The 27,012-nt window shown below is 34.4% G+C and overlaps 3 protein-coding genes across 4 annotated transcripts; 1 reads left to right on the top strand and 2 right to left on the bottom strand.

The window, feature by feature from the left end:
• Positions 1 to 182: 182 nt before the first annotated feature.
• LOC112906496 (methylenetetrahydrofolate reductase 1-like) lies at positions 183 to 22,039 on the top strand. The gene is made up of 3 exons (XM_025980719.1): positions 183 to 234; positions 21,377 to 21,546; positions 21,605 to 22,039. The coding sequence occupies exons 2-3, from the start codon at positions 21,526 to 21,528 to the stop codon at positions 22,013 to 22,015; spliced, it is 432 nt and encodes a 143-aa protein (XP_025836504.1). The 5' UTR covers positions 183 to 234; positions 21,377 to 21,525; the 3' UTR covers positions 22,016 to 22,039.
• On the bottom strand, positions 18,199 to 21,162 carry LOC108734562 (zinc finger matrin-type protein 4-like). Its single transcript, XM_018466176.1, has 8 exons — positions 21,076 to 21,162; positions 20,596 to 20,645; positions 20,094 to 20,543; positions 19,672 to 19,916; positions 19,274 to 19,371; positions 19,137 to 19,214; positions 18,864 to 19,066; positions 18,199 to 18,516 (listed from the first exon to the last, which is right to left on the bottom strand). Exons 2-8 carry the CDS (start codon positions 20,609 to 20,611, stop codon positions 18,365 to 18,367), a joined length of 1,242 nt encoding a protein of 413 aa, XP_018321678.1. The 5' UTR covers positions 20,612 to 20,645; positions 21,076 to 21,162; the 3' UTR covers positions 18,199 to 18,364.
• LOC108734563 (spermine synthase) lies at positions 22,026 to 24,970 on the bottom strand. Of its 2 annotated transcripts, none has more exons than XM_018466178.1 (7): positions 24,528 to 24,970; positions 24,351 to 24,462; positions 23,084 to 23,206; positions 22,824 to 22,910; positions 22,600 to 22,757; positions 22,350 to 22,541; positions 22,026 to 22,293 (listed from the first exon to the last, which is right to left on the bottom strand). In XM_018466178.1, the coding sequence occupies exons 1-7, from the start codon at positions 24,807 to 24,809 to the stop codon at positions 22,138 to 22,140; spliced, it is 1,110 nt and encodes a 369-aa protein (XP_018321680.1). In that variant the 5' UTR covers positions 24,810 to 24,970; the 3' UTR covers positions 22,026 to 22,137. The 2 variants fall into 2 exon arrangements, with proteins under 2 accessions (XP_018321680.1, XP_018321679.1); XM_018466177.1 differs by lacking the exon at positions 24,351 to 24,462 and adding an exon at positions 23,551 to 23,662 and having other exon boundaries at positions 24,528 to 24,969.
• Positions 24,971 to 27,012: the final 2,042 nt, after the last annotated feature.

The following is a 27,012-nucleotide window of genomic DNA, read 5'->3' as shown; positions in this document are numbered from 1 at the left end:
TTTCCCCTGGACGGCTACAGCATAGATTAGCGACAAATTAGGTAAAAGTACAATCTTTTAGCTACAAATTAACGACAAATTATACATCTCACAGTATTTCGAGGTATGCTACGGGTAGTGTCGGCTAGATGTAATCCTAACATTTCGTCCGTTTTTTAGTAACTGGTTGAAGCGACAAATGTTTGGATTTGGTAACAAATTTGCGACAAATTATAGGCCTTAGGGTATTTCCAGGTACGCTATGGGTATTGTCAACTAGATATCAGACTAGCATTTAGTATATTTACCAGTAACTGGCTGGAGCGACAAATTTTTGGATTTGGCAACAAATTTGCGACAAATTACAGGCCTTAGGGTATTTCCAGGTACGCTATGGGTAGTGTCAACTAGATATCAGGTCAGCATTTCATGTATTTACCAGTAACTGGCTGGAGCGACAATTTTTTGGATTTGGTAACAAATTTGCGACAAATTACAGACCTTAGGGTATTTCCAGGTACGCTACGGGTAGTGTCAACTAGATATCAGGCTAGCATTTCGTGTATTTACCAGTAACTGGCTGGAGCGACAAATGTTTGGATTTAGTAAGAAATTTGCGACAAATCGGCGACAAATGTTGTACAACAAAATCAAAAATCGAATCCGTACGCCACACAGACAATTGTTTTTGCGTCATTTGTTCTAAATCCGCACTTGTAATGTTTTCTTTTGTTTTTCGTTAAAACATTTCGCGTGATTCGATTCCGTCGCCTGCTTAGATTGCGGGTTCTAAAGGCTACTTTTAAGACTTTATTACGCCACTTGAACCGAACATAATTGTTCGCTATCGTGAATCGGTAATGGTTTCATGGCCTCTTTCCGTTATTTACGATTTTGTCGCGTATTTTATCGCACTCAAGCCAGCCACCGTTCGATGGACGAGAGTTATAGTTGTTTTTTTCTCCTTCACTTTTTTCGCTGCTCTATCGACGGGCGAAATTACCCTCAACCCTTTTTAAGACGCCTTAAAAGTGTCAATTATTGTTTATAAAGACCCCTCGTCGACGGCGCGTTACAACAGAACCCTCTCTATCGCGATCGAACGCCCCGGAGAAGTGCAATAAAAGTAGAAACCATTTCACTAAAAGTCTTATAACAGCTTTCAAAGGTGAAAAGGTCAAATTGCGCTCGCGATTTTCTTAGAAATTGGACTTGGTTCGATACAACTTTAATTTGACCAACTTCTTAATGCCCTCGTAAACTTTGCAAGTAAGCAAGCATTTCCTTTCAATCCTTTAAAATTTTATAAAGTTATTTACGCTTAACAAACGAATAAACAATTGACTGCACACGGACGTATAATGACACCGTTATTGTCGTATTACTACAGTAAACAATCGAACGCACAAAAAATCTGACTGTTACAGATTTAGTACGTATAATTTTAAAGGATTCAACTGGAAGATGTCTCTAAGTACCTATATAAGGATAATTAAATAATCAAATCAGAATATTTAGCGCTACTTTCTTTTGTTATTGTTTCGAACATCTTAATTCGAAAACACTCACGCACCCACGAATTGTTTCTGATGATACAACTGGCTTAATGTTCGAACAATAATAATAATAATAATACTAATGGCGGGACCCGTCTAAACTTGGTGATTAATTTCAATTTTAAATTAAGTAATTCATTAGTCAGTAATTTATGCCGTTCCATTCCGAATGTTCTTGACTCCCCCCCCCCCCCCCCGTTCCCTCCGCGATTCTCCCCATTCCGTCGCCCACCGCGACGTTCAGTTCATTGCTGTCGATGAACTAAATTTATTTCCTTTTTAATTAAAAACTGGCGCGAGGGAAAAACGTTTTCTTTTGATTCGATTTCGAACAGACTTAATTTCAAATTTCAAATCAAATTTTACTAGAGAGAGAGAGAGAATCAATCCATTATTCCGCTGTCAGGGACGTTAATAAATGGCTAATTTCATAACGAATGCCATTATTTGCCTTAGCTGTGGGAGAAAGTAGCTAGTTCTGTACGCGAATGTTTTTTTCTTCTTTCTTGCAGAAACAAAATGTCTAATCCATTACTGGCCGTGCATTTTATACGCACGGACAGAGGCGGGTAATGTGTATCACTTCTCTTATTATGGATTTCTTCGTAGTCGTTCTACCTTCGGCTGTCATTGTTAATAAATTAATTAATCGTGGCTGCGATTGGGTTTCGAAATACGTCCGAGCATGAAATTTGATTTGGCGATTAAACATCAGATATACTCAGTTCGAAAAAGTCTTTGAATACCTGCAGCTAACTACATGTCGATGCCATGTGAAACTCGTTCTCTGAAAAAGGGACACACACACACGGACACACATTTACCACACGAATATATATATATATGATAATTTTTGCCACACAGTGTGGAAATCGCCCGTAGGAAAAGCCGAAGCAATTTTAGTTTTCTTTTAAAAGAAACTTTTGCAGTTTCGTTCTTATTAGCCATTTACTACTGGTGACTTATACCTCAATGCAAAGCCGACGGGGATGGTGGAAGAACCCCAGGATACTTTCAGGAAAATGAAATGAAAATGGAAGACAAATGAAAGATTATTTATTCGTGGAATATCAGTGCCTCAACATTTGACTATTATTATCCGAAAAACAACAGCAGAACAAATCTAGATCGTTAGACAATGGTCCTCGGTACTTTCTATCTAAATCTAATAAACATCCAATATTTACCACACAGAAACAAACACAAATCGGTTTGTATAAAATGAAACTAGTTTACTTGTGCTAAGCAGCATCAAAAATCGGACTTTCACTTTGTGTAGGTACTTCGTCGAGAAAGATTGGCATAGACGGATTTATAATGTCAATCATGCCAATCGCATCGTTTCGTTCAAATGCCAGTCTTGTGGCGTTCCATATTTCGAACGGCCGAAAAAAAAAAACTGTAACAATAAGCCAAAGCAAGGCTGTAACGGCTCGAAAATGCAAACAAAAGTACGTCTTCTACATACGAGGGTGGATTGATAAGTTTCCGGCCTGACCAAGAAAAACAAGGTTTTTAAAAATTTTTTTTTTTTATTTCTCAACATAATCTCCTCCAAGGCTGATACATTTCTCATAGCGGTGTTCCAGTCTATTAATGCCATCTCTATAGACTGATTCGTCAAGCTCCTCAAAATAACCATTTACAGCTTCGATTACTTCTTCATTGTCCGCAAATCTCTTACCGCCAAGCCATTTTTTGAGATTAGGGAACAGAAAATAGTCACTCGGGGCTAGGTCTGGAGAGTAAGGAGGGTGCGGCATCAATTCAAACTTTAGATCGTTGATTTTAGCCGTCGCAACGATTGACGTGTGCGCTGGTGCGTTATCGTGATGAAACAAGATTTTTTTCTTCGCCAGATGAGGTCGTTTAATTTTCACCTCGTGGCTCAAACGTTGCAATAAGTCTGCGTAGTATTGACCAGTGATAGTATTACCCTTTGCAAGGTAATCAATGTATATAATACCTCTTGCATCCCAAAAAACAGTAGCCATAACCTTGTTCGCCGAAAAAATTGTTTTTGCCTTCTTTGGAGTTGGTTCCCCTGGTCCAATCCACTGTTTAGACTGTTCTTTGGTTTCAGGAGTGTAGTGGTGGACCCACGTTTCGTCAACGGTTACGAATCGACGCAAAAATTCGCTTGGATTACGCTTATACAATGACAAATTTGCGGTAGAAATGTTTTTTCGAATCAATTTTTGGTCGACTGTTAGCAAACGCGGCACCCATCTTGCACAGAGCTTTTCCATATGCAAATGTTGGTGCAAAATATGTTGCACACGTTCATATGACATCTTACAGGTCTCAGCTATCTCACGCACTTTCAATCTGCGGTCTCCCAGCACTATTTGATGAATTTTTTCGATCATATCTGGAGTTGTGACCTCAACGGGGCGTCCTGAGCGAGGCCCATCAGAGGTGCTCACACGACCCTTTTTAAACTCGGAAACCCACTGCTTAACGGTTGAATATGACGGGGAGGATGTCCCCAGTGTTGAGTCCATCTCTTTTTTAATTTCCTTGGCGTTAACCCCTTCAAATAAAAGTATTTGATGACAGCACGATTTTCCTGCTTTTCCATTTTTACGAAAACCACAGAGGCGTCTTGTTCAGCGTGCTGTCAAACCTACACTAGCAAGGAGATCGGGCTGAAACTATAGCTACAAGCTATCCAAGGATGGTACTATAGAATGTCACCTCAAGGTAGGCCTAGTGGCGTCATCTCTTGGTTAGGCCGGAAACTTATCAATCCACCCTCGTATATGCAGTATGTCAGTTGTTTAGATGCTACGTACAGAGGACAAGCGAGACGCTAATTCAATCAAAGCACCAAGTAACACAATTTTACTATGGATTTTAACCCGTCGCGTCGTAAAATCTCAGTTATTTCTTAACAATTCGAGAGTCAATTCGAAATTAGGTTAATAAACGTTCAACCGATTGTGAACACGACCAATGAACAAACAATAATAATAACAACAGAAGCGGTTCATACCGATTAGTCGAATTATTAAAGTGACAAATGACGGTATTAAATAAAGGACTTGAGCGCGACTATTCATGATCGCTAGCACACAATAATATAATAGTGACAATAAATCACCATAAATTTGTTTATCGCCTTAAATGTAACGGATTATGCTTGTAACTCGGCATCGTATAAATTCAACGGCTCCTTTAGATCCAGTTAAGACGATTGAAACAGTTACTTATATTATCTACAGTAGTACCTACTAGAAATAAATCTGGTAAAAAAACCAAGAAAGTAATATGTTACATACAATCAATTAATCAATATCCTCCTCTCTCGTGTGGCATTAAAAACAAACTCTAAAGTACCTGGACGGAGATACTCATCGCGGAATTCTTACGTCAAACATCCTTTGTAAGAGCTGTCAAATCAAACGGTCCGGTCCTGAATGATATTCTAAATTTTTTCAGCGATTCGTCTTTACTTTGAATCACGAGATCGCTTATCTACAGTAATACAAACACTAATGGTCAACGTCATTGTTCAGGATTAGAGACATTTGCATAATTCGTCATTTCTGATGTTGTAGCGCGAATTTTATCTTTCGAACAAATGACTAATCCACAGGGTGTTCGACACGGCTGGCTCTCCTACAAGGATTGCGTTTCCTTTTCGTAGGGAGTCAATAAATGCCGGATGATGGCAAAAAGGACCTGTCTTCGGATGGTAATGTATTGCCGGAAATGGGGGCGCTGTAGAACATCACATTCGTACACAAACGCGCGCGTTTGTAAAAGCGCTACGCTGTTTACGCAGTAACACCATCCGCTTTCGTTAGTTATTAAAATCCGTTTATTTTCGAATCGCCTATATGGGCTCGTAAAAAAGGAGAAAATTGTGTACCGACGACGAAACATCCAACGATGTTTGTGTAATAAATAAGATGTTACTACAGAAAAAATAGCGGCAGAAGTACAGTACAAGGCAAAAACCAAACCTACGTCTTTGCGCTCACTTTGAGGTGTCAATGGATTTGATGGGGAAAATTTTTAGTAGGTATTACATAAATAAGACAATTGCTCTCTATATTTCACGTCATGCATTTTATTTTGGTTATTAGTTAGTGTTAATCCGAATGGGGGTAGCCGGAAAATTTCCGAAAGGAATGCAGCAATGAAAATCGAAACAGGGCTGCCAGGTCAGCAAACAAAGCGATACATTTACACTGTCACCCAAAAATACCCACACTAATCGATTTTTATCATCGAATCTAAAGTACCTATTTATGTCATGCGTCAGATTGTAATTTTAAACCGCAGGGTCTAATTGGTGTGCAAAGACCTGGGAAAAACCTTACTGTTCTGTGCTTGAAAATATGCTTCCATTAGAAATAATAGAATTCAAGCATTTGTTAGGGTCAGAACTGGGCAAAACTCTCACTAAAAGCTCTAAGCCCAGAGCTCACACTTGACGTGCTTTAGTAATTAGCATTTGAAGCTCCAATTGCATTTTAAAATCCAAGGACTTGGAATTACCAATTACATATTTCTATATAATGGACAAGCCAACTACTTTAAAGTTCTTGTAGTCCTACAGGATTACAAATTATAAAGCACAATCACACCTCTAGTTGGGGAGTGCTTTATAAAAGCTTTTCCAAAGTCCTTGAAGCACACACTGTTTACGAAGTAATTGACAATTCCAAGTGTTTGGATTTTAAACGGATCTATTGGAACATCAAGGGCTAAAACAATTTTTCTTAAGGACTTTTGGCTGAGTTCTTTTGTTGAGGGCTTTGTCCAACTTCATGTGTAACCAATTTTAATAACGCCAATATATCTGTGATATAGACATACAAAATCTAGTTAAAAAGAACTAAAAAGAGACAGATCCATTTGTGGTGAATTGAGCCGCTTTAGCAAAAAATTTGGAGAAAATATCCTGAAATTATTTCTCGCTGCAACAGCGAGCAGATTCAAGAATTCCGTGCAGGCAAAAAAAGCGTGACTAAATCGTAAAAAAACTTACATCATTTTGGAGGAGAATTTTGGTTTGTTTTAAAAAAAAATATCGAAAATTTTAATGGACAAGAACAATGAAACATGTCACTTAATATGATATATTTTATGTACTACAGATAAAGGTCTTCAAGAACGTAATCACAACACTCGTGTCCTCTTTTCTTCATCTTATGATCCCAAGTGTAGGAACAGGCAATACGAACGAAGTTAATGATATCGTGATAATGTCGAATTATTGCAAATGGAAACAATTATTTTTCCATTTATGCCTAATGGTTTTGAATGGAATTTACAAATTTTGCATTGATTCCCATTGAACTTCAACGGAAATTTTTCCTACGGAGTTCTCCGAAACCTTTATCTTTCGCTTGACTTAAACTTCAAACAATTCACCCCCTGTATTATACAAGATTTACAGATTTACCTGTTCAATTCGTACCTACCTGTAGTAAAACGTTATCTTTCGTTGTAAATATATAAATACAAACAGGTAGGTAGGTACCAAACGCACTGTAAATTTTTTCCTTTAAATCTCGTAGATACCAAAGCTTTAAGAAAGATAGAAAGAAATAAACACCTTTCCGTCTAAACGCATTCCGCTTAATCTAAAGTAAACATTTTTTTAATGATCCCATTCTCTTTCCTACGATATTCGTCATATCAGTTTGTTTTAAACTTGTGTTGTAGAATCGCTCAACCGCAATAAATATTTGTTCGTAGAATGTTGAACTACAATTCGAAATGTTCGTTCGAATTAAAATCACATGCAAAAGCTGTATTTGGCATCTACAGTTAGTTAGTACCTGCTATTAATTAATAACTTTCTAATCCTACTGGTTCTACAGAATTATGTCTAGTAATCTTTGAAAAAGTAAAAAGAATAAAAATTGTGCTGTCAAGATATGTAATAGCAAATACTAACGGAACAGCGGTACCTAGATACTTAAAAAACATTTTACGAAACAAAGAAATCAGAAAACAAGATAATATAAACAACAAATAAAAAAAAGAATGTTGTTGTTCATATGTTTAAGGACCGAAAAGTAAAAAAATAAAGAACCCCTTTTTTTATCCATTGAGTTTAGAGAGTAATTAGCAGGAATGTACTTATACAAAAAAGCCTTTCCTCCCGCGGTCCCTATCGCTTTTAATTACCCATTTATACCCTACCAACTGTCACCGCCCTTGAAGCCAAAGTAACTCACAAAACGTCGGATTAAACAAAGTGGATCTGAGCCGTCTACCTATGCGTGTGTATTATAATAAGCATATAGGTACCTACTAAAAAAAATCCCATACGTAAATTGTTATGTATTAAAAAAACTTTTTGTGGAACTTTCAACAATGCATCTGCTTCCTTTTTATTACAAGGGACTGTAAGCTCGCATGTGACCCAAGGGGCTACCTAATTTTCGAGAAAGGAACATAAAGACATTTTTACCTAGGTAGGTACCCTTGCAGGAATTCTCTTTCATGAGCATGAATTTTAATCTAAAGAGGCTAATACAAATATAATGTCAATTTAACAACTATTGCTGAAATTTTAAAACGATTAACAATATAAACTTGTAATAACTAATTAGGCAGTCTTTTAGGTCTTTTGTTAAACAGAAGCTTTTCGTTTACCTAAATGTACCAAAATAAAATGATTGAAGATAATACGTACAATAGAATAAAACAAACGACTCTGTCTATTCATTTTTGTTTTGATCTTTTACCTTTCGTTGTTCGTGAAACAATTAAAATTCCTGAGGAAAAGACTGACTACTTAATTAAAATTCATAGCGTCGAATGCCGAAAAAAAGCCAAACAAAATTAAGATCTGTCTGGTCGTAAATTCAAAACATACATTTGTTTATTCCAGGTGTAGTTTTGTTTGCGTAAAATCGCTTTATATTTTTATAAAAGTGTAAAATATAGGAGAGAGGCGGCCATTTTGTCTGAAACAGGTACCTAATAATGCGATAAAAAATACACACCGGTGCAAAGGAAGCAAAAAGCCGTAGCTTCGGAGCTTCAAAAGCAAGACGGCAATTTCAAAAAAGGATAACTGATAAGCGCATCGTCAGTTATTACAAAAAGATAAAACACTTGCCTGTTATCTGAAGAAATGTTTACATTATTTCCACATTGAGTACAAAGTTGAGTTAAAAAAGGCCGAATAAATATATCCAGAACACTCTATCCACAAACAGAACAATATTTTCCGATGTTAAACCCGATTTTCCCGAGATTTTCCACTGAAAACACTCTCACTCTTTGCTCGGACGGGACGAAAACGGTCTTTAAAACGCGTACGATCGAATTTCGGATGTCCGGGTACGCTAAAGTTGCATTATTTTACACAATTTCATACAGAAAACCGAACTTTTAGACAAATTTTCGTGGACGCGTTTCCCAGTACGCACAGACCGACCTGCAGACCGCCGTGTTCTGCTACAGCATCTTTAGTACGGTGAACTTGGCAATAATCTTTACGAAACCGGTTTCACACTGGGGAAATGTAACGATACCAAGTTGAATTTTCACAGTAGGAATTATCGCTTTTCCGATACGCTTCGCAGTTCGGTTTTCCACCTGGAAGCTTCCGCACTAACGAAATCCTTCGTTTTGTTGCACCGATCGATGAGGAAACTCAAATGGCAGGCCGCGCGTTGCACCTAAAGCTGGCCGAGTAAAAGCTTAAAGCGCGTTCCTTGCCGAGTGTGGCTCTGACTTTCCATTAGGTTGCCGTTGCCGAGAAAGCCGATGGTATGTTCGGGACTACCAACACGAACGACGAATGTCACTAGTCACTAGGTTTCGCTGCCGAAATCCACTATACACCAGCAGGCGCTGCCAGCTTTTACGTCGGCTCGAAAGCTTGCTCCGGCTCCTCTCACAAAAAGTTGTTTGATGCCAGGACACACGAGATCGTCCGACGTGTTGTTGAGTGGGTTTTTGAACCCTTTTGTTATTCACTTGCCTCACATAATAATAATATATATTGTAACGACCGTTTTCTTTGACTCACTTATTGATTTTTGTCTTATCAAATCTGTGTTACCATAAGAACTGTAGGTACCTGCCCATGTTAAGTCAATATTCGCAACACGATACGATTATTTTATTTTATCATTACCGACAAAATCCGCTTTCCTTCACTTTGTTCACTTCCAAAAAAAAAAAAAACATTTGAAGCGTCTGTACCGAAAAATGGCAAAAATGGAACTCTTACAGAGAGAATTCGTTGTCATCCCCAGAATAAGATAAAATCATAAAATTGCACCCCTTCAGAAGCAATACTTATCCCGGTTGCCTCCAACAACAAGAAAAGTCGCTCCCTTTAATAGTTATGAATTCATCGAGGTACGAAACCCTCGGTATGGGATTAGAATTTTTCTATTTTCTATTATACGACACGACAGACAACAGCCCCATTAAAATGTAAATTTTTCTTTGCGGTACAGGCGCATACATTTTGTATTTTTCACGCGTAAATCTAATGAAATATATGGTCGGATGAATGAACTTGCTCGTTCCGTTTTTCACATGAAAATATTATAATATAAACAACAAATAAAAAAAAGAATGTTGTTGTTCATATGTTTAAGGACCGAAAAGTAAAAAAATAAAGAACCCCTTTTTTTATCCATTGAGTTTAGAGAGTAATTAGCAGGAATGTACTTATACAAAAAAGCCTTTCCTCCCGCGGTCCCTATCGCTTTTAATTACCCATTTATACCCTACCAACTGTCACCGCCCTTGAAGCCAAAGTAACTCACAAAACGTCGGATTAAACAAAGTGGATCTGAGCCGTCTACCTATGCGTGTGTATTATAATAAGCATATAGGTACCTACTAAAAAAAATCCCATACGTAAATTGTTATGTATTAAAAAAACTTTTTGTGGAACTTTCAACAATGCATCTGCTTCCTTTTTATTACAAGGGACTGTAAGCTCGCATGTGACCCAAGGGGCTACCTAATTTTCGAGAAAGGAACATAAAGACATTTTTACCTAGGTAGGTACCCTTGCAGGAATTCTCTTTCATGAGCATGAATTTTAATCTAAAGAGGCTAATACAAATATAATGTCAATTTAACAACTATTGCTGAAATTTTAAAACGATTAACAATATAAACTTGTAATAACTAATTAGGCAGTCTTTTAGGTCTTTTGTTAAACAGAAGCTTTTCGTTTACCTAAATGTACCAAAATAAAATGATTGAAGATAATACGTACAATAGAATAAAACAAACGACTCTGTCTATTCATTTTTGTTTTGATCTTTTACCTTTCGTTGTTCGTGAAACAATTAAAATTCCTGAGGAAAAGACTGACTACTTAATTAAAATTCATAGCGTCGAATGCCGAAAAAAAGCCAAACAAAATTAAGATCTGTCTGGTCGTAAATTCAAAACATACATTTGTTTATTCCAGGTGTAGTTTTGTTTGCGTAAAATCGCTTTATATTTTTATAAAAGTGTAAAATATAGGAGAGAGGCGGCCATTTTGTCTGAAACAGGTACCTAATAATGCGATAAAAAATACACACCGGTGCAAAGGAAGCAAAAAGCCGTAGCTTCGGAGCTTCAAAAGCAAGACGGCAATTTCAAAAAAGGATAACTGATAAGCGCATCGTCAGTTATTACAAAAAGATAAAACACTTGCCTGTTATCTGAAGAAATGTTTACATTATTTCCACATTGAGTACAAAGTTGAGTTAAAAAAGGCCGAATAAATATATCCAGAACACTCTATCCACAAACAGAACAATATTTTCCGATGTTAAACCCGATTTTCCCGAGATTTTCCACTGAAAACACTCTCACTCTTTGCTCGGACGGGACGAAAACGGTCTTTAAAACGCGTACGATCGAATTTCGGATGTCCGGGTACGCTAAAGTTGCATTATTTTACACAATTTCATACAGAAAACCGAACTTTTAGACAAATTTTCGTGGACGCGTTTCCCAGTACGCACAGACCGACCTGCAGACCGCCGTGTTCTGCTACAGCATCTTTAGTACGGTGAACTTGGCAATAATCTTTACGAAACCGGTTTCACACTGGGGAAATGTAACGATACCAAGTTGAATTTTCACAGTAGGAATTATCGCTTTTCCGATACGCTTCGCAGTTCGGTTTTCCACCTGGAAGCTTCCGCACTAACGAAATCCTTCGTTTTGTTGCACCGATCGATGAGGAAACTCAAATGGCAGGCCGCGCGTTGCACCTAAAGCTGGCCGAGTAAAAGCTTAAAGCGCGTTCCTTGCCGAGTGTGGCTCTGACTTTCCATTAGGTTGCCGTTGCCGAGAAAGCCGATGGTATGTTCGGGACTACCAACACGAACGACGAATGTCACTAGTCACTAGGTTTCGCTGCCGAAATCCACTATACACCAGCAGGCGCTGCCAGCTTTTACGTCGGCTCGAAAGCTTGCTCCGGCTCCTCTCACAAAAAGTTGTTTGATGCCAGGACACACGAGATCGTCCGACGTGTTGTTGAGTGGGTTTTTGAACCCTTTTGTTATTCACTTGCCTCACATAATAATAATATATATTGTAACGACCGTTTTCTTTGACTCACTTATTGATTTTTGTCTTATCAAATCTGTGTTACCATAAGAACTGTAGGTACCTGCCCATGTTAAGTCAATATTCGCAACACGATACGATTATTTTATTTTATCATTACCGACAAAATCCGCTTTCCTTCACTTTGTTCACTTCCAAAAAAAAAAAAAACATTTGAAGCGTCTGTACCGAAAAATGGCAAAAATGGAACTCTTACAGAGAGAATTCGTTGTCATCCCCAGAATAAGATAAAATCATAAAATTGCACCCCTTCAGAAGCAATACTTATCCCGGTTGCCTCCAACAACAAGAAAAGTCGCTCCCTTTAATAGTTATGAATTCATCGAGGTACGAAACCCTCGGTATGGGATTAGAATTTTTCTATTTTCTATTATACGACACGACAGACAACAGCCCCATTAAAATGTAAATTTTTCTTTGCGGTACAGGCGCATACATTTTGTATTTTTCACGCGTAAATCTAATGAAATATATGGTCGGATGAATGAACTTGCTCGTTCCGTTTTTCACATGAAAATATTCCGACTATAATGCCTTAAAAAGACTGCGTCACCTGAATAACTTTACTCTGCGTATGCCTGTCCATTTACAAATCCTTGCACATTCTGTCGTATCATAAAGTTGGCCTGTTATAACTACAACTATGAACAAATATTTGACCTCATATGCAACCGGCTAATGTACGTTTGTATCGTTTCAATGCTACTGCAACGGAAAATACCGTAAAAGGTTTTCTATTAACTCGGTATCTACCAAACCGATTGATAATGCCGACATGAGACATTTTAAATAACGCGGAAACGCAGAAATAAAAATCCTTGCAAGGTTAATAGAACTTAATCGAGAATTGACCATACATTGATTTTGTTTAAACGCCATTTTTAGTTTCAATTCCTACGTTTATGAGTTTAGTAGCCACCGTTGTAACAATTGTTATTGATAATATCGTTCATTTGACCGCCCTTGTTATGAGTTTTGTACGCATTCGTATGCCCTGTTGAAGTAGACCAAGTAGCAATTGAATATGTTATGCTAATGTTTAATCGCCAATTGTTTTGTTTAGTGCGCCATTGGGATGTTTCGTACGCATTATTGAAGTAGACAACGTAAAATACTGAATACGTTACCCTGGCATTTGATCGCCATGATTTTGTTTTGTACGAATTGTTAATGTAGACTACCTAACAGTTGAATACGTTAGCTTAGTGTTTGATCGCTATTGGTTTGCTTTGTACGCATTGTTGAAGTAAACTACGTAACAAGTGAATACGCTATATTAGTGTTTCATCGCCATTGTTTTGTTTTGTACACATTGTTGAAGTAACAATTGAATACGATATTCTATAGAGTTTGATCGTCATAGTTGTTTTGCATGCATTGTTAAAGTAGACTACGTAACTGTTGAATACGCTAGCCTAGAGCTTGATCGCCTTGGTTTTGTTTTGTACGAATTGTTAAAGGAAACTACCTAACAATTGAATACGTTAGTTTAGTGTTTGATCGCTATTGCACTTTTTTGTACGCATTATTGAAGTAGACTACGTAACAATTGAATACGTTATATTAGTGTTTCATCGCTATTGTTTTGTTTTGTACGCATTATTGAAGTATACTATGTAACAATTGAATACGTTATGTTAGTGTTTCATCGCTGTTTGTTTTGTAAACATAGCTGAAGTAGACTACCTAACAATTGAATACGTTATCGTGGTGTTTGATCGCCAGTACGTAACAATTGAATACGCTATCCTAGGGTTTGATCGCTATGGTCTTGTTTAGCAAACATTATTAATGTAGACTACGTAACTATTGAATACGCTATGGTTTTGTTTTGTACGCATTGTTGAAGTAGACTACGCAAAAATTGAATACGCTATCGTAGGGTTTGATCACTATGGTATTGTTTTGTACCCGTTCTTGAAATCTTAGTGTTTGATCGCCACTATTATGTAACAATTCAATTAGCTATCCTGCGGTTGAACACATTATACTACTGTTTAGTCGCTATTATTGTGTTTCGTACGCATTCTTGAAGTAAATTACATAAGAATCGAATACGTTATCCTAGTGTTTGATCGCCATTGTGTTGTTTTGTACGCATTGTTGTAAGAAATGATGTAACAATTGAAAACGCTATTCTAATATTTGACTGCCATTGTTTTGAAGTTTGGTACGCGATGTATTAAGTTTGATAAAAATTATTAGGAATCTTGTAGGCACCATTAAGCCGTGTTTCAAAGTAAATATTGCTAATGTAGCGATCAAGCTCACGAAATGGGTAATTAATAATTGGTGTGAAAGTGTTTGGTTAAAAATTCTGCGAACCGTAACTTTCGATGTATTATAGGAAATCACGACTTTATTGAGAAATTATTAATCCGTTTACAATTTGGCAACTACATCTACTGTGTTATTAGACGTTTTTCAATTAGAAATTAACTATTTGTCCTCAATCTTACGTTATACCAGTGGAAAACTGGCATCCACGAAGCGATGCATTCTCGATAGATTTTTCAATTAGATACGTTTAAAAGTAATAATTTCCTTAGAGAGTTAGTTAGTTAGTTAGTTAGATAATGAACAAAACGTACGTTTTAATGTTGAATAAATTAGAAATTTAATAAGTATTCTTGTATGTATGTAAATACGTGCGGCCTTTCATAATCAAAACAAGTAAAATTCAAGAAATGATACACTAAATATGTAACTTTAATTTCAAAAATAACCGATAATACCGGTCGTAAATTAAAAAAAGAGTCCTATAAAAAACAAGATTTATGCTTTGTGCGACATAAAAAAACGCCGTTTACCATAAGTGCTTAATTATTACACTCTTAGACATCATCAGTTTATGGTCTTGTTATATGTTTTAAGGAGAGGACTTCTATTTCTCTATACACCTATTTACAACTGCCTGGTAATTATCGAGACGATTATTATGGAAATAACAGACTCTCTAACGTTCATAGAAAACAATAAAAACCCTTTAATAGACGTTTAAATAATGGGAAAAGCGACCAGCGGCAACTGGAATTTCTCCAACTAGCATATTACACGAATACAATGTCTTTTTAACACCTAACGTAAAAAACTTGGGAGTCAAAAACAAACCTTTTATTAACACCACCCTCAGCTGTTTTCTTTATACTAAATTATATACATAGTCGATTGACGATAACTCGCCAAATCGTCCCCCAAACAAAAAACAACGCAAAGTTTTCTTATAATTCATAATTAACTTAAACAAATGATACTGAAACACTTGAAACACGAGAAGTTCTATAATAATCAACAAATGAATATCGAATTTCATTCATTATACGAAATTTTTGTTTTCTGATTGTCGTATGTTTAGTACGTCACTACTAAATGGTACAATAAGCGATTCAATTTGAATTTAATTTGCAATAAAACTGTTTTAAAAACAAAGAAGAACCAATAATTGGTAGGAATTGACGACTCCCCAAAAAAAAAATGTTTAGAAAATCCGTTCTCCGTCAATCGTACTTAATTATTCTGACTCGCAATATGTTATGTTGTCCAGAATTTTCATAAAGCCCGGGGACCCCTTAGACACGCACCCCCCTGTCTGTCATTCCCTGGCTATGATTCATTTTATTAAATCCCGAGAAAAGACTAACGGCCTTAACGACATGTTCATAGAGAAAAAAGGGCGCATCAACAACACATACGTCTACGCGAAGTATTTCTATATACACTTTAGCGATTTAATATGTACTACTAGCAATTTATATGCACCCCCTAATCTTGTTTTAATCTCTTCTAATCAACGCAATCGTTCTATGTGAGACAAAGGCGGAAGGGAACGAGGGAGAGCGATGATAAAATAAGGGGGACGAAAATGACGATGACGACGTACGATAAAAGTAGTGATAACGTTTAAAATGAGATTTTGCTAATTTGGCAACCGTTATGCCGAAAACGTCAGCAAATATGAGGCGGTGATGGGATTTAATGTAAAAAAAGTTAGTTTTGCACAAAAAAGAGGAATAACTAATTGTGCAAGACACATCCATAAAAAATCTGATTTGTTTGAACTGTTAAATAATAGCAATGAACAAAAGACAGTAAATATTAAAAATTTAATCAAAAACGACAAAGTTTAACCATTAATAAAATAGTCAAAAACCAGGCATCCCCAGCAATGCCAAAAATAACAATTTTTTATCAGATTTTTAATATCTAGTATCAATTTTGTTAATAATTAATATTAACATCTTCCCCAATTTAAATTTTGCAGATAGGTATGTCTCGTCTAATTAGTTATTTACTATTTTTACGCAAAACTAATATTTTTCTAATTGTAACTTTCAAAACTCCTTAAAGGACTCTTCTATACGTACTGTCTTAATTACCAACGAATAATTAATATACTACAGCTAATACTCTTAAAAAACAATTTAAATTTAAATTGCTTTTAGCCCAGTAACATAAAAACGCTTTAAGAAAAGTTTGAATTCAATTTCGTATTTTTATATGAAATAGACTCCTGAGCGCCACCTTACGATTATACTTTGGTAAACAGTTTACAAAGGATTCCGTTAGCGCCATCTAATACTAACAATTTGTAATTAAAATATAATTGGAAATAATTAGCGCAAGAATACTTCTTGATATATTTATAGGTTCCTAGAAGTTTAGTCATCTCGAATAGAATTAAATTCACAATTTTCATAGCCGTATAATACTTGTACGGCCATCTGCTCAATTTTTTATTAAGCATTAATGGAATGTCGCGCTTGAACTTTATCAATCTTTTGTATGAGTCAGCAAGGCGACGTGCCTTTTTTTTTTGTTTTAAAGTTATAAATAACACTGCAGAATATTCATATCTGACTTATCTTTATGGGTTACGTAATTTACGCATTCCTTTGCTTATTTAAGAAAGAAGAAGGTAGCGCCGCGAAATTTTATAGTTAGTTCTTTTTTAATCGACATTTTAATTAAGGTGTAATGTCATTAGGTAATTTATCGTTTAAGCAGTTTAGTAGTATTAAAACAAAACAACAGTTTTTTAATCAAATCAAAATATCGAAGCGCAAAACTTTTTTTCGATTTAATTTTACGATTATAGAGAACGATGACAAGTTGTCCTGTTTTGAAATTGAATAAAGGTTTCAATTTCTTCCTCATTAATTATATAATTAAATCGAAAGAGTTTTTTAAAAACCCTTTTTTGTTTTAATACATTTTTTACTGTTAAAATGATTAAACAATTAACAACTTATCTCATATTCGGAAAGAATATTTAATTGCTTTTATAGATAATATTACCAAGAAATGCATAGGTAATTATCAATAAAATCATAGGAGAGAGAAATATGCAATAATAAACATCGACGACATATAAACAACAAAAACGGTATTTATTAAACAAATAGTACAACAATAAATAATCAACCTGTAGAAGGTAATTAACCAGTTGTATAATTAATGTGTATGGCAATTAGGAACCAAAGGTTGAAGCGAATCATTTTATTTACTTATATTTTACATATTATTATGTAAAATCGCAAATATTAATGATCAACTATTTCTCTTGAAATATATACTATTTAATAAGACTAACCAAACTAAAAACTTAATCTGTCTAGTATATTAAACAGCAATATTTCTAAATATTGTTCAAAAAATCCCTNTTAAATGTACCTATCCATAAATAGATATTTAAAAATAAAAATTAATACTTTGTTTCACATATTACCTAGATTAATAAATTAATTATTTCAATTAATGTTGCACATTATCAAGCAACATTACGAAAGAATTAGCAAATTATTATCTGTGCAGAAGTTCAAATACCAATAAAATTCCATAGGAATATTAATTAGACGAAATGCTTAATTAAGAACCAAATAATTAACTACGTTAAGGATCAGTACCGAGCAACATGGCGCTATCTTCTTCCTCTTAATTACTACGTAAGTTTGAACGCGAGATCTTTCAATACTTCATTATTTTATTATGAATTAATTAGTTAATTTTAATAAGAACAATTATGAATTGATTCTTTTATATATAAATCGAGTAACTTTTACCGAAAAGGACGATACGGCAACAAAACAATACGAAAATTTACACAATTTATTGACACAATAAAATTAATATCAATATCAAGTTTAACCAACTAATTTAGATCAATTTAACTAATACTTAATTGTCGATCTAAATTAATAAAACTTCAGTTTTATACATAATCATCAATCAATACGTATTATTATACATATACGAAATGATTAAACATCATTATTTGAAGCGCTCGCTTTATTTCGATGTTTTTTGCTTTCCTGATGAGATCGGAACTGTGCCGCTGAGTTAACCGTAACTTTGCAAACGCTACAGTAGAATGACCCGGAAGGGGTGCGACACTCCGCAAAATCTGGACTTCCTGTCAAATAACTTAAGTTACTTCAATCGACATTACAAGACGACATACAACTCTACTCATCAAGCGTTTACGTTCTACCGTTCGAACCCAAAAAGGTACCAATGCTTTTTTTTCTATAAGAGGTACACATGAGACTAGAATAGATTGAGGGGGGGGGGCGAATGGATCAGGTGCGCCATTAAATAAAATAAAGACAAGTGCATGTACTCCTTAATAATCGACTTAAATTTTATTGGGTTAAGGTTCTCTAGGGGATTGAACCCTTAAACGAATTGAATTCATACCAAAAAAAAAGGAAAAGCAGCGAAGGTTTCAGGCAAGCAAAAAAAGGCTGCTCGATTACTAACCTTTTTCCGAGCCCATGTTTTCGATTAGCTTTAACTTTTTTTTATGTTTGGCCCCTTGCAGGTGTTGTTCCAGTTGTTCCCTGCAAGTCACCCTGACAGAGCATAGCTCGCAAGCTAAATTAGTCCGTTTAGAGTCCCCGGGGACATTACCGTCAGCATTGGGGAACGCGGGATCTGCACAACCTTCCTTCAAAAAGGGCAACCTAATGTTAAAAAAAAAGTACAAATACAAAAACCACCGTCGCAGCTACCAATCCTAAAACATATAATTACGTGCTCTTATTGTCGAAAATTTCCGGATAATTAGCCACCACCACAGCGCCACTTGCATGTCTACTTTCGCTTACGATTCTGAAATTCGATAATCGAATAAAACATATTCGAATTATATTAAAATGCTTGGACAATACTTTTGATGTTGTCTCCCCATGTAATGAGACTCAGAGTGTAACTTCCCAGTTAAGGGTAGGTTGCATGCGCTGCAGAAGTAATAACTCGGATTCTCTATCTAAAACGGGACCATTTTTGGTACCAGTCGAATAATTGAAGACTTGAATGGATGAACGTATTATGTCCCATTTGAGTTGCGGCTTTTTGCATAAATAAGTATAAATTTTTGCGAATGTTTCGACTGGAAAGTAGATTTAATTTCGAATCATTAAATAAAAGATATAGACTGGACAAGGGTGATATGTTGCATTGCAGTTTGAGCAAGTAAAAATACTTTAATTGCCTATTTTCCACAACTTCAACTTCGTTACATAACACCTTCATCCACTCATATCATCAATTAATGATGAGAAAATACCTGGTCCTTTTTATTAGTCTTAGATTCGCTAGTGACTCGGGGGTGCAAGGGTTCACCGGTTCGTTCGGAGTACTGTATGAGCCAGTTTTTAATTTTTTTATTATGGTTTTTCGATACGTAGTGCAGCCGAGCCATTGTGTTACTTGACAGAGTCATTGAACATAGTTTACAGAATAGGGGTTGAAATTGCAACTTTAATTCGTTTGGTAACGAATGGTCCGTAATATCGGGACAAGAGAATTTAACTAAAAGGACGGTTTATTAACAGTAATCCTTCAAGAAGGCTCCCTTAATTGCTTTACAATAAAATACGGTCTGATTTAAACTAGACATTAAAAGGAAATAATCTAATAAACTTTATTAAAAAGTACACAATTAAGAAATAAATAAATAAATGTAAAAACCCATACAATCTTACTCACATTTGGGACTATAGTCAATTTTGAGACAGGAGTCCTCTTTTGACCTTTTAGGAGGAATAGGGGGAACATTAAGATCATTAGGTGAGGTAGTCAAAGATGTATCTATCTGAGACTCCTTAGAACCCAATTCAGATTCGTTTAAATCAGTCTTTGTTTCAGGAGTAGGAAAAGTACGTTTCCTATATGTTTGTTCTGGGAATACATTGTCTTCCTGAATGTACTCTTCTGTTCCAGGAGGTCGAATATCATTTTTATTAAAACTACTCCTGCTACCCCTTGTTCTATCGTACACATTACCTTGTGTAAACCTAGTACTATCATCATAATCGCTCATTACAGGTGCAGGGCGATAATCTAAATCTTTATTCAGAACAGAAGAATTGTCTGATACACGAAAACTTCGTTGCATTACTTCTTGGAACGATTTGTTATTATCATTACCCCCTTCAACTATTAAAATTATCAACTAAACGTTAAATAGTAATTTCAAGGAATTACTCACCACCTGGGATACTCATATTGTTTATTGTTATAGTCTGATAACAAAAATATCTAAAAAAATGCAGTTTTTCATAGAATTTTACAATTTTCAAAGTTTTTTAGGTTATGTATAAACCTCCTGTAAATATTTGCTACATTTCAGCTAATAAAAGTTCATCAGATATCACGATTACATAATAAACGATTGCAAAAGATGTTTTATACATTTACTAATCAAAAATGAGAGAATTACTTGTTGAACGTAGTTTTCTTCTGACTGAAAGTTTGTATAAAGATGAGTATTTTAAAAATACTTTTAATGAAAAATTGGCAAACATTTTCGCAAAGCAAAAGTCTTCAGGAGATAAAACAATATCTATTGAATTGTCTCCAACAAACAGCAGCTGCATTTTAGGTAAATTAAATGCAATAAACAAAAATTTTTGTTCAGTATCATGGCATATACAAATAGAAAGTTGTTTACAAAATATACAGCAATTACCTGCACTAAAATTGTCCAAATTACTTGTAAATGAAGGAAATATTATCCTTTTGCATATTACAAGTCGAAGTTTACACAAGAACCAGGCAATAACAGTTTTAAATGAAATTAAACAAATTGGTATCAGAAATCTACTTGTGTTGCAAGGAGGTAAGTTGACATCTATTTGACAATGACAACAAGATAATGTCTAAACTACCACCAACTTAGAGTAGTGTATATAGAATACCCAAACGTTACTATTATCTCTAAATTTGAAGTAAATCTATAAAACTGATTAAACATGTTATAAATCCTTTAGATATTCGTCAAGAACTTCACAAAGATTGCGATTTCAAATATGCTGTCGACCTAATAAGATTTATTAGGCAAAATTATGGTGACCATTTTTCTATTGGCGTAGCTGGGTACCCTTTGGGACATCCCAAATCAAAAACGATACAAGAAGACATGATCCACCTCAAAGATAAGGTAAGTCAAAAAGAATAAACACAATAAGTTATTTAAAAAAGTTTCTCTTAAATTTAAGATAGACGCCAAAGCAGACTTCATCATAACCCAGGCTATTTTTGACAATAAAACGTTTCAAACGTTCCAAAACAGATGTAGATCTTTTGGAATAGAGGTGCCTATTGTACCAGGAATTTTCGCGTTTACGTCACAAAAATCGTTACTAAAAATGTCCCAGTTTTGTGATATAATGGTACCTCAAGAAGTAAGCGCCATTGTGGAACAAAACAAGCACAACGCCATGTCCGTGTACAATTTCGGAATTCATTTCACAACGGAATTAATAAAGAACCTTTTAACGGCCAAAAAGGACCCAATCATTGACGTCCATCTTTTTACGTTGAATAATATTTACGCGGTTTACGAAATATGTGAAAGATTAGGTTTTTGTACATTAAATATTGAAAGACCACTAAAATATGTCGAATGAACAGGAAATATACCAGTAACACCATCTATGTAATTGGTTTTATTTACCTACATAAAAAAAAACATTTTTTTTTTAGTCTTTTCGAAAGTGGGATTATTAATTTTTACCACTGGTACACAACGCTATTCCTTTGGCCCAAAAGTCATTTGATAGAAGACCCAATCTTCCAAAAACGATGGTACGAACGCTTTTGTCTTATTAATTTTCACCGTTGGATTTAGTTCGGTGATAAGACTTTCGTATTTTTTTAAAGATTCTTCACAACAGGCCCCATTACCCTACAACAACAAAAATGGTAACAAAAAAGCCAAACCCAGAATAGTAACACAGTTACATGAGTCATAAATTTTCCACTGGGCTTTAGGACCTTAACAGTATAATCCAAAACTTTCAGAATAAAATTCCAGTGTTCCCCAATCTCATCATCCCTTATAGGGACGTCGGTTAAATCCCCGAAAACATAATCGAATTTGCGACCCTCTGCAGCAAATTGTTCCAAAGACTTCATGCAATCCCCAATGATTATCTTAAGTAAAATTTATATTAGTACCAAATAAGAACCAAAGTCGCATTAAATATTTTACTTGATAATTTGGGCCCTCCAACTTATCTAAAACGTCACCACAAATAGATCTTAAATGCTTAGCACAAGCCCTTATCACGACCTCATCTATTTCAAGCACTATTACATTTTTTGGTTTTTCTTTAAGCAGTTCGTATAATAAGGCTCCATCCCCACCACCTCAAACATTTTTAAATTAGAAAAAAGCACACATAACCAGAACCCTAATGGTTATTAATATGTTACCTAAAATAACAATTTCTTTGTCTTTGTATTTTTCAATGCCCTTTGCCATTATAGTATCAGTATAAATTGCATCTGCCTCTGAAATATCTGGAAAATTTTCGTCAAAATTTACAGAGCCATATTAGAACATGTATATACGCAAACACCCTGTATTTATTAATTAAAAGTGCAATAAGTACAGTGTGACTCAAAAAAAGCAATGGTATTTACTAGTATAGTTGTTAGTTAACTTAAACTATAACGTGAAGTACAAAACTTACTTTGCAAGTCGTCAAGGACTAGCATGTTCCCAAGGCTTTTGGAATGTGCAATTTGAACTTTCTGATAGGGGGATTTTTCATTAAAAACCACCTCATCGATATCATACTCCAAAATACGTTCGTCTAGAATAGTACGTGTACTTTTGTTAATAAAAAATATTAAGTGAAAACCATTTTATAAAATACCTACACACACAGAAGCAAAAACAGCCCGAAAACTACACAAAAAAGCAGTTCACTTTTATACAACAATTTTAAGTTTAAGATCCAAAGTAAAGTTTTGATCAAAATAATAAGAGTATATTATAAAGGAAGTAAAAAGCTAATTAAAATAAAACAGTGAAAATGAAATTGGTAGAGGAATAATGTGGACCTTACTACAATATCATATATTTTAAAGATAGTTTATGAGTGTTTCTTTTTAAAATTGTTTCGCAACATGCAGGGAACAAATTAAAACACTTTACCTGAGGTTGGATAATATCTATCAAAAGAGCCCCTCTTTATAGGTGGTATAGTTTGAAAGCGCAACAGGCCTAGCAATGATTCACTTAAATCTTTCTTCAGCTGATTGGTTCTCTATAAAAATAGGCATGCCTAGCCAACGCATAGCACTACTAAAGCGACTTTTTTAAATGAAAATTGTGCAAAAAATCTGAATGAAAAAACAATGTTCAGGAAACTATTACGACTATTAAAAATGTTAGCTAAAAGTTTCAGTAAACTAAAACAATGGCAAAGTTTTCAGAAGTTTTTTGGGGGAACCACCCACAATGCTTTCAAAGTTACTGTGAACAATATAATTTGGCCAATGTTAGTAAAAATCGTTCTGATTCCAATCAGTTTTTAACACAAGTCTGATAAAATATTGCTGTTTTATTTTTAGCACAGTTTTCTGAAGAGTTTCAAAATTTGTACAAATAATGGTTGATGTACTTTTAAGAGATGAGATATAGTTAAAATGCCTTTATAAACTTTATTAGGTACTATTTGTACATATTTTAAAAAACTGATAACATACAGAGTAACGTGAACGAACTGACTCATTACGTTACATGTAGCAATTAAAACATTTCAAAATAAGTCTTTTGTGGTTTTGTTTTTCAGAAAACAGAACACCCAAAGAAGGCAAACAAAACTGGGATTCAATTTTTGATTTTTCAAAATTCAATAGGATAAGTACAACAGTTTTAGATGTCAGTAACTACGAACTAAGTACAACAATAAAGAAGTAAAAAAGTGTGAATCAATTTTCGTTAATTCAAACCTGAACTAGTTAAATAGACATCTAATGGGGAACCCCTCTTAATTGGAGGTAGATGTTTTGATCTGTTACAATTAAGTAGTATAGAAATACTCTGTTCGATCTGTCTTAAAATCTAAAAAGAACCTTTTCTCTAGGACTTACTTATGTTGCATAATTTAATAAACATGGTGTACATACCTCGAAGGAGAACAGAGGCTCTTTATTATCAGGTTTGTAGTACTCAATATTGAGGGTAACCAGTCCATTTTTGAAAATTCTGATTGTGATCAAAACATTAGATTCACTTGTATACAACTTACAAATACTATCATCGAAAGGAACAGTCGAAACTTGCTTTAATTCACTTAAATAATCACGCAAAATATTTTCAATTGTAGTTGAAATAGATGATTTTTGAGATTCATTTTTTGTTTGGTTAGAATCAACAGTAAAATCTAATAAAACAGTATGAGCTGCCATTTTCGTACGAAATTTTAGATCAAAACAAATTAAACCAAACTGAACTTAATTATAAATATCACTATTCCAATTATTAGTAGTAAATTAAATTAATTAAGAGTAATAACACACCAAAACCACCCTACAGTTGACATTACCCATAGATTTCTAAAATGAGCTACAGTCAGCCATTACTCTACAGTCCATAGAACTTAAAGGGCGGGCTTATATGTTATTGAAAAATTATATTAAAAAGAGAAGGCGGACTTTTATGAAGACAATAAAATTAATTAAAAATTAATTAATCAGGATTTAACTAATAATTTCGTAATATACATGTTATTAATAATTCTATGTACCCTAAAAGACAATAAAAAAATTTTTTAATTAAATTTATGATATACAATTACCGAATAACTTAGTTTACATCTTCCGAGGCAGTTTTGATTTTTTAATTTTTTTTTTGAGTAATTGCTTGTTATTCAATGATAAAAATTATGATTGAGAACACGAAATGCGTTTAAGAACGAGTAAATTGCTAAATAAAAATTTTTGTTTGCTAAATAAATGTATATATAGGTAAAGCATTAGACACGAAAAATTTATAAATACACAGTTAAATAAGCATCTGTTTCAGTACAAATACACACGTACATGTACACAATTATGCAACCTTTTCGCGGTAATAAATGCTTCCGTTTCAAAGGTGTAATTGTGAAAATTGATGAATGTACAATATTCACTCCGCAAAAACTATCATCCGCAGTCGGTTTTATATTGTATTAGTTGCTTTAAAAACGTGCCTGAATTTCGTTACAATTTCGCACGTCTCGCTTAATTTTAACTAAAATACATTTCAATCGTACACCGTCCTGCGAACTAGATTAATTGCAGCAATACGAATAGTAAAAGTAATATAGCAAAGCGAGCACTGAGGCAAACCAGTAGTAAGTAATACCTATTAGTGGTTCTCATTAAACAGTGTGTTGTGTGCGGAACAGTTTTTGACCTCAGCGACCGAATATCTTTTGACTTTGGACCAAATAATAAAGAGAAGGTGCACGGTGTTGAGTGTGTCGCAGTTTACAATCGAAATTCTGTAAAACAGTTGCATTACTACATTGACGTAAATACAAGCCCAAAATCGGTGTTTTTTCCACATATTTAAACACCTTCATAGCTAGCTGGACTAGTGCCCATGACGATAAAAAATAAAGCTAATGTAAACTTTCATTAGTTGGTGCGCTTTTTATTTTTAATGATTCCAAGTTGTACTTTCTAAATACATAAATTAAAATTTTTAAAATGACAAATATGGTTNTTATTGGTTTATACGTTAACTGCGATAATTAATACGATTATTAAAATGTATTATTCTTAATTTGAAAATAACTGTGTTTCACACGGGGCATAGTTTTAGTTAGTATATCGTATCAGATGTCAGAGTTAATTCATAGAAACGTATTATAAGTTCATTATAATACAAGTTATAAATGTTTTCAATTGTTTAGAACTGAATATCTATACTAACTTATAGAAAGCGTCGCGCCACAAGCTCCAATTTAAATTTCATAATTCACAGTGCTGATTTTCTAAAACCATCAAACCAATGCGAAATAAGACCAAAAAACACCGCATAATGTTAACAAAATTTAAAAAATGAGAAGTAAAAACGAACTTGAGACATTAACTAGTTACAATACCTCAATAATGCCCACAATCTTTCAGAAAGTAAGTAACAGGGGACCTTTGAAACATAAGGGATTTTAAAGTGTGTATCATTTTTGCACATCATAACAATTATATGTATGTATCATGCTTTATACAAGTGCCTATATTCCTATATATGCACTATTTATTTATTAATTTAAGTTCTTAGGTGTAATTGCAAAATAAATATTCTTGAACAAGTTTTTATAAGTACGTACGTATAAAAGAATATAAGAATGATACTTGATAGCCTTGACTGAAAAAAAAGCATAATTGTGCGTACTATTCACGTGGATTTAAATATGTGTAGGGATGATACTGCAAGTAATACAATTATTGATAATAATTCATTAAGGAAAGTAACGAAATGTGTATATGTACATTTGTTTTTTTATTATTACGGATCTGTCTCATTGTCTTGCAAAATTGCAATTTATTGGAACTAATGAAACTCTCGATAAATGTCCTCAAAATGAAAGGTCAAGTGCTTGGAGGTAGGATAAAGTTGATTTTT

Source organism: Agrilus planipennis, unplaced genomic scaffold, assembly GCF_000699045.2.
Source record: "Agrilus planipennis isolate EAB-ADULT unplaced genomic scaffold, Apla_2.0 scaffold62, whole genome shotgun sequence".
NCBI lineage: Eukaryota > Metazoa > Arthropoda > Insecta > Coleoptera > Buprestidae > Agrilus > Agrilus planipennis.
Note: the sequence above shows the minus strand (reverse complement) of the source record. Positions and strands in the feature narration are given on the sequence as shown.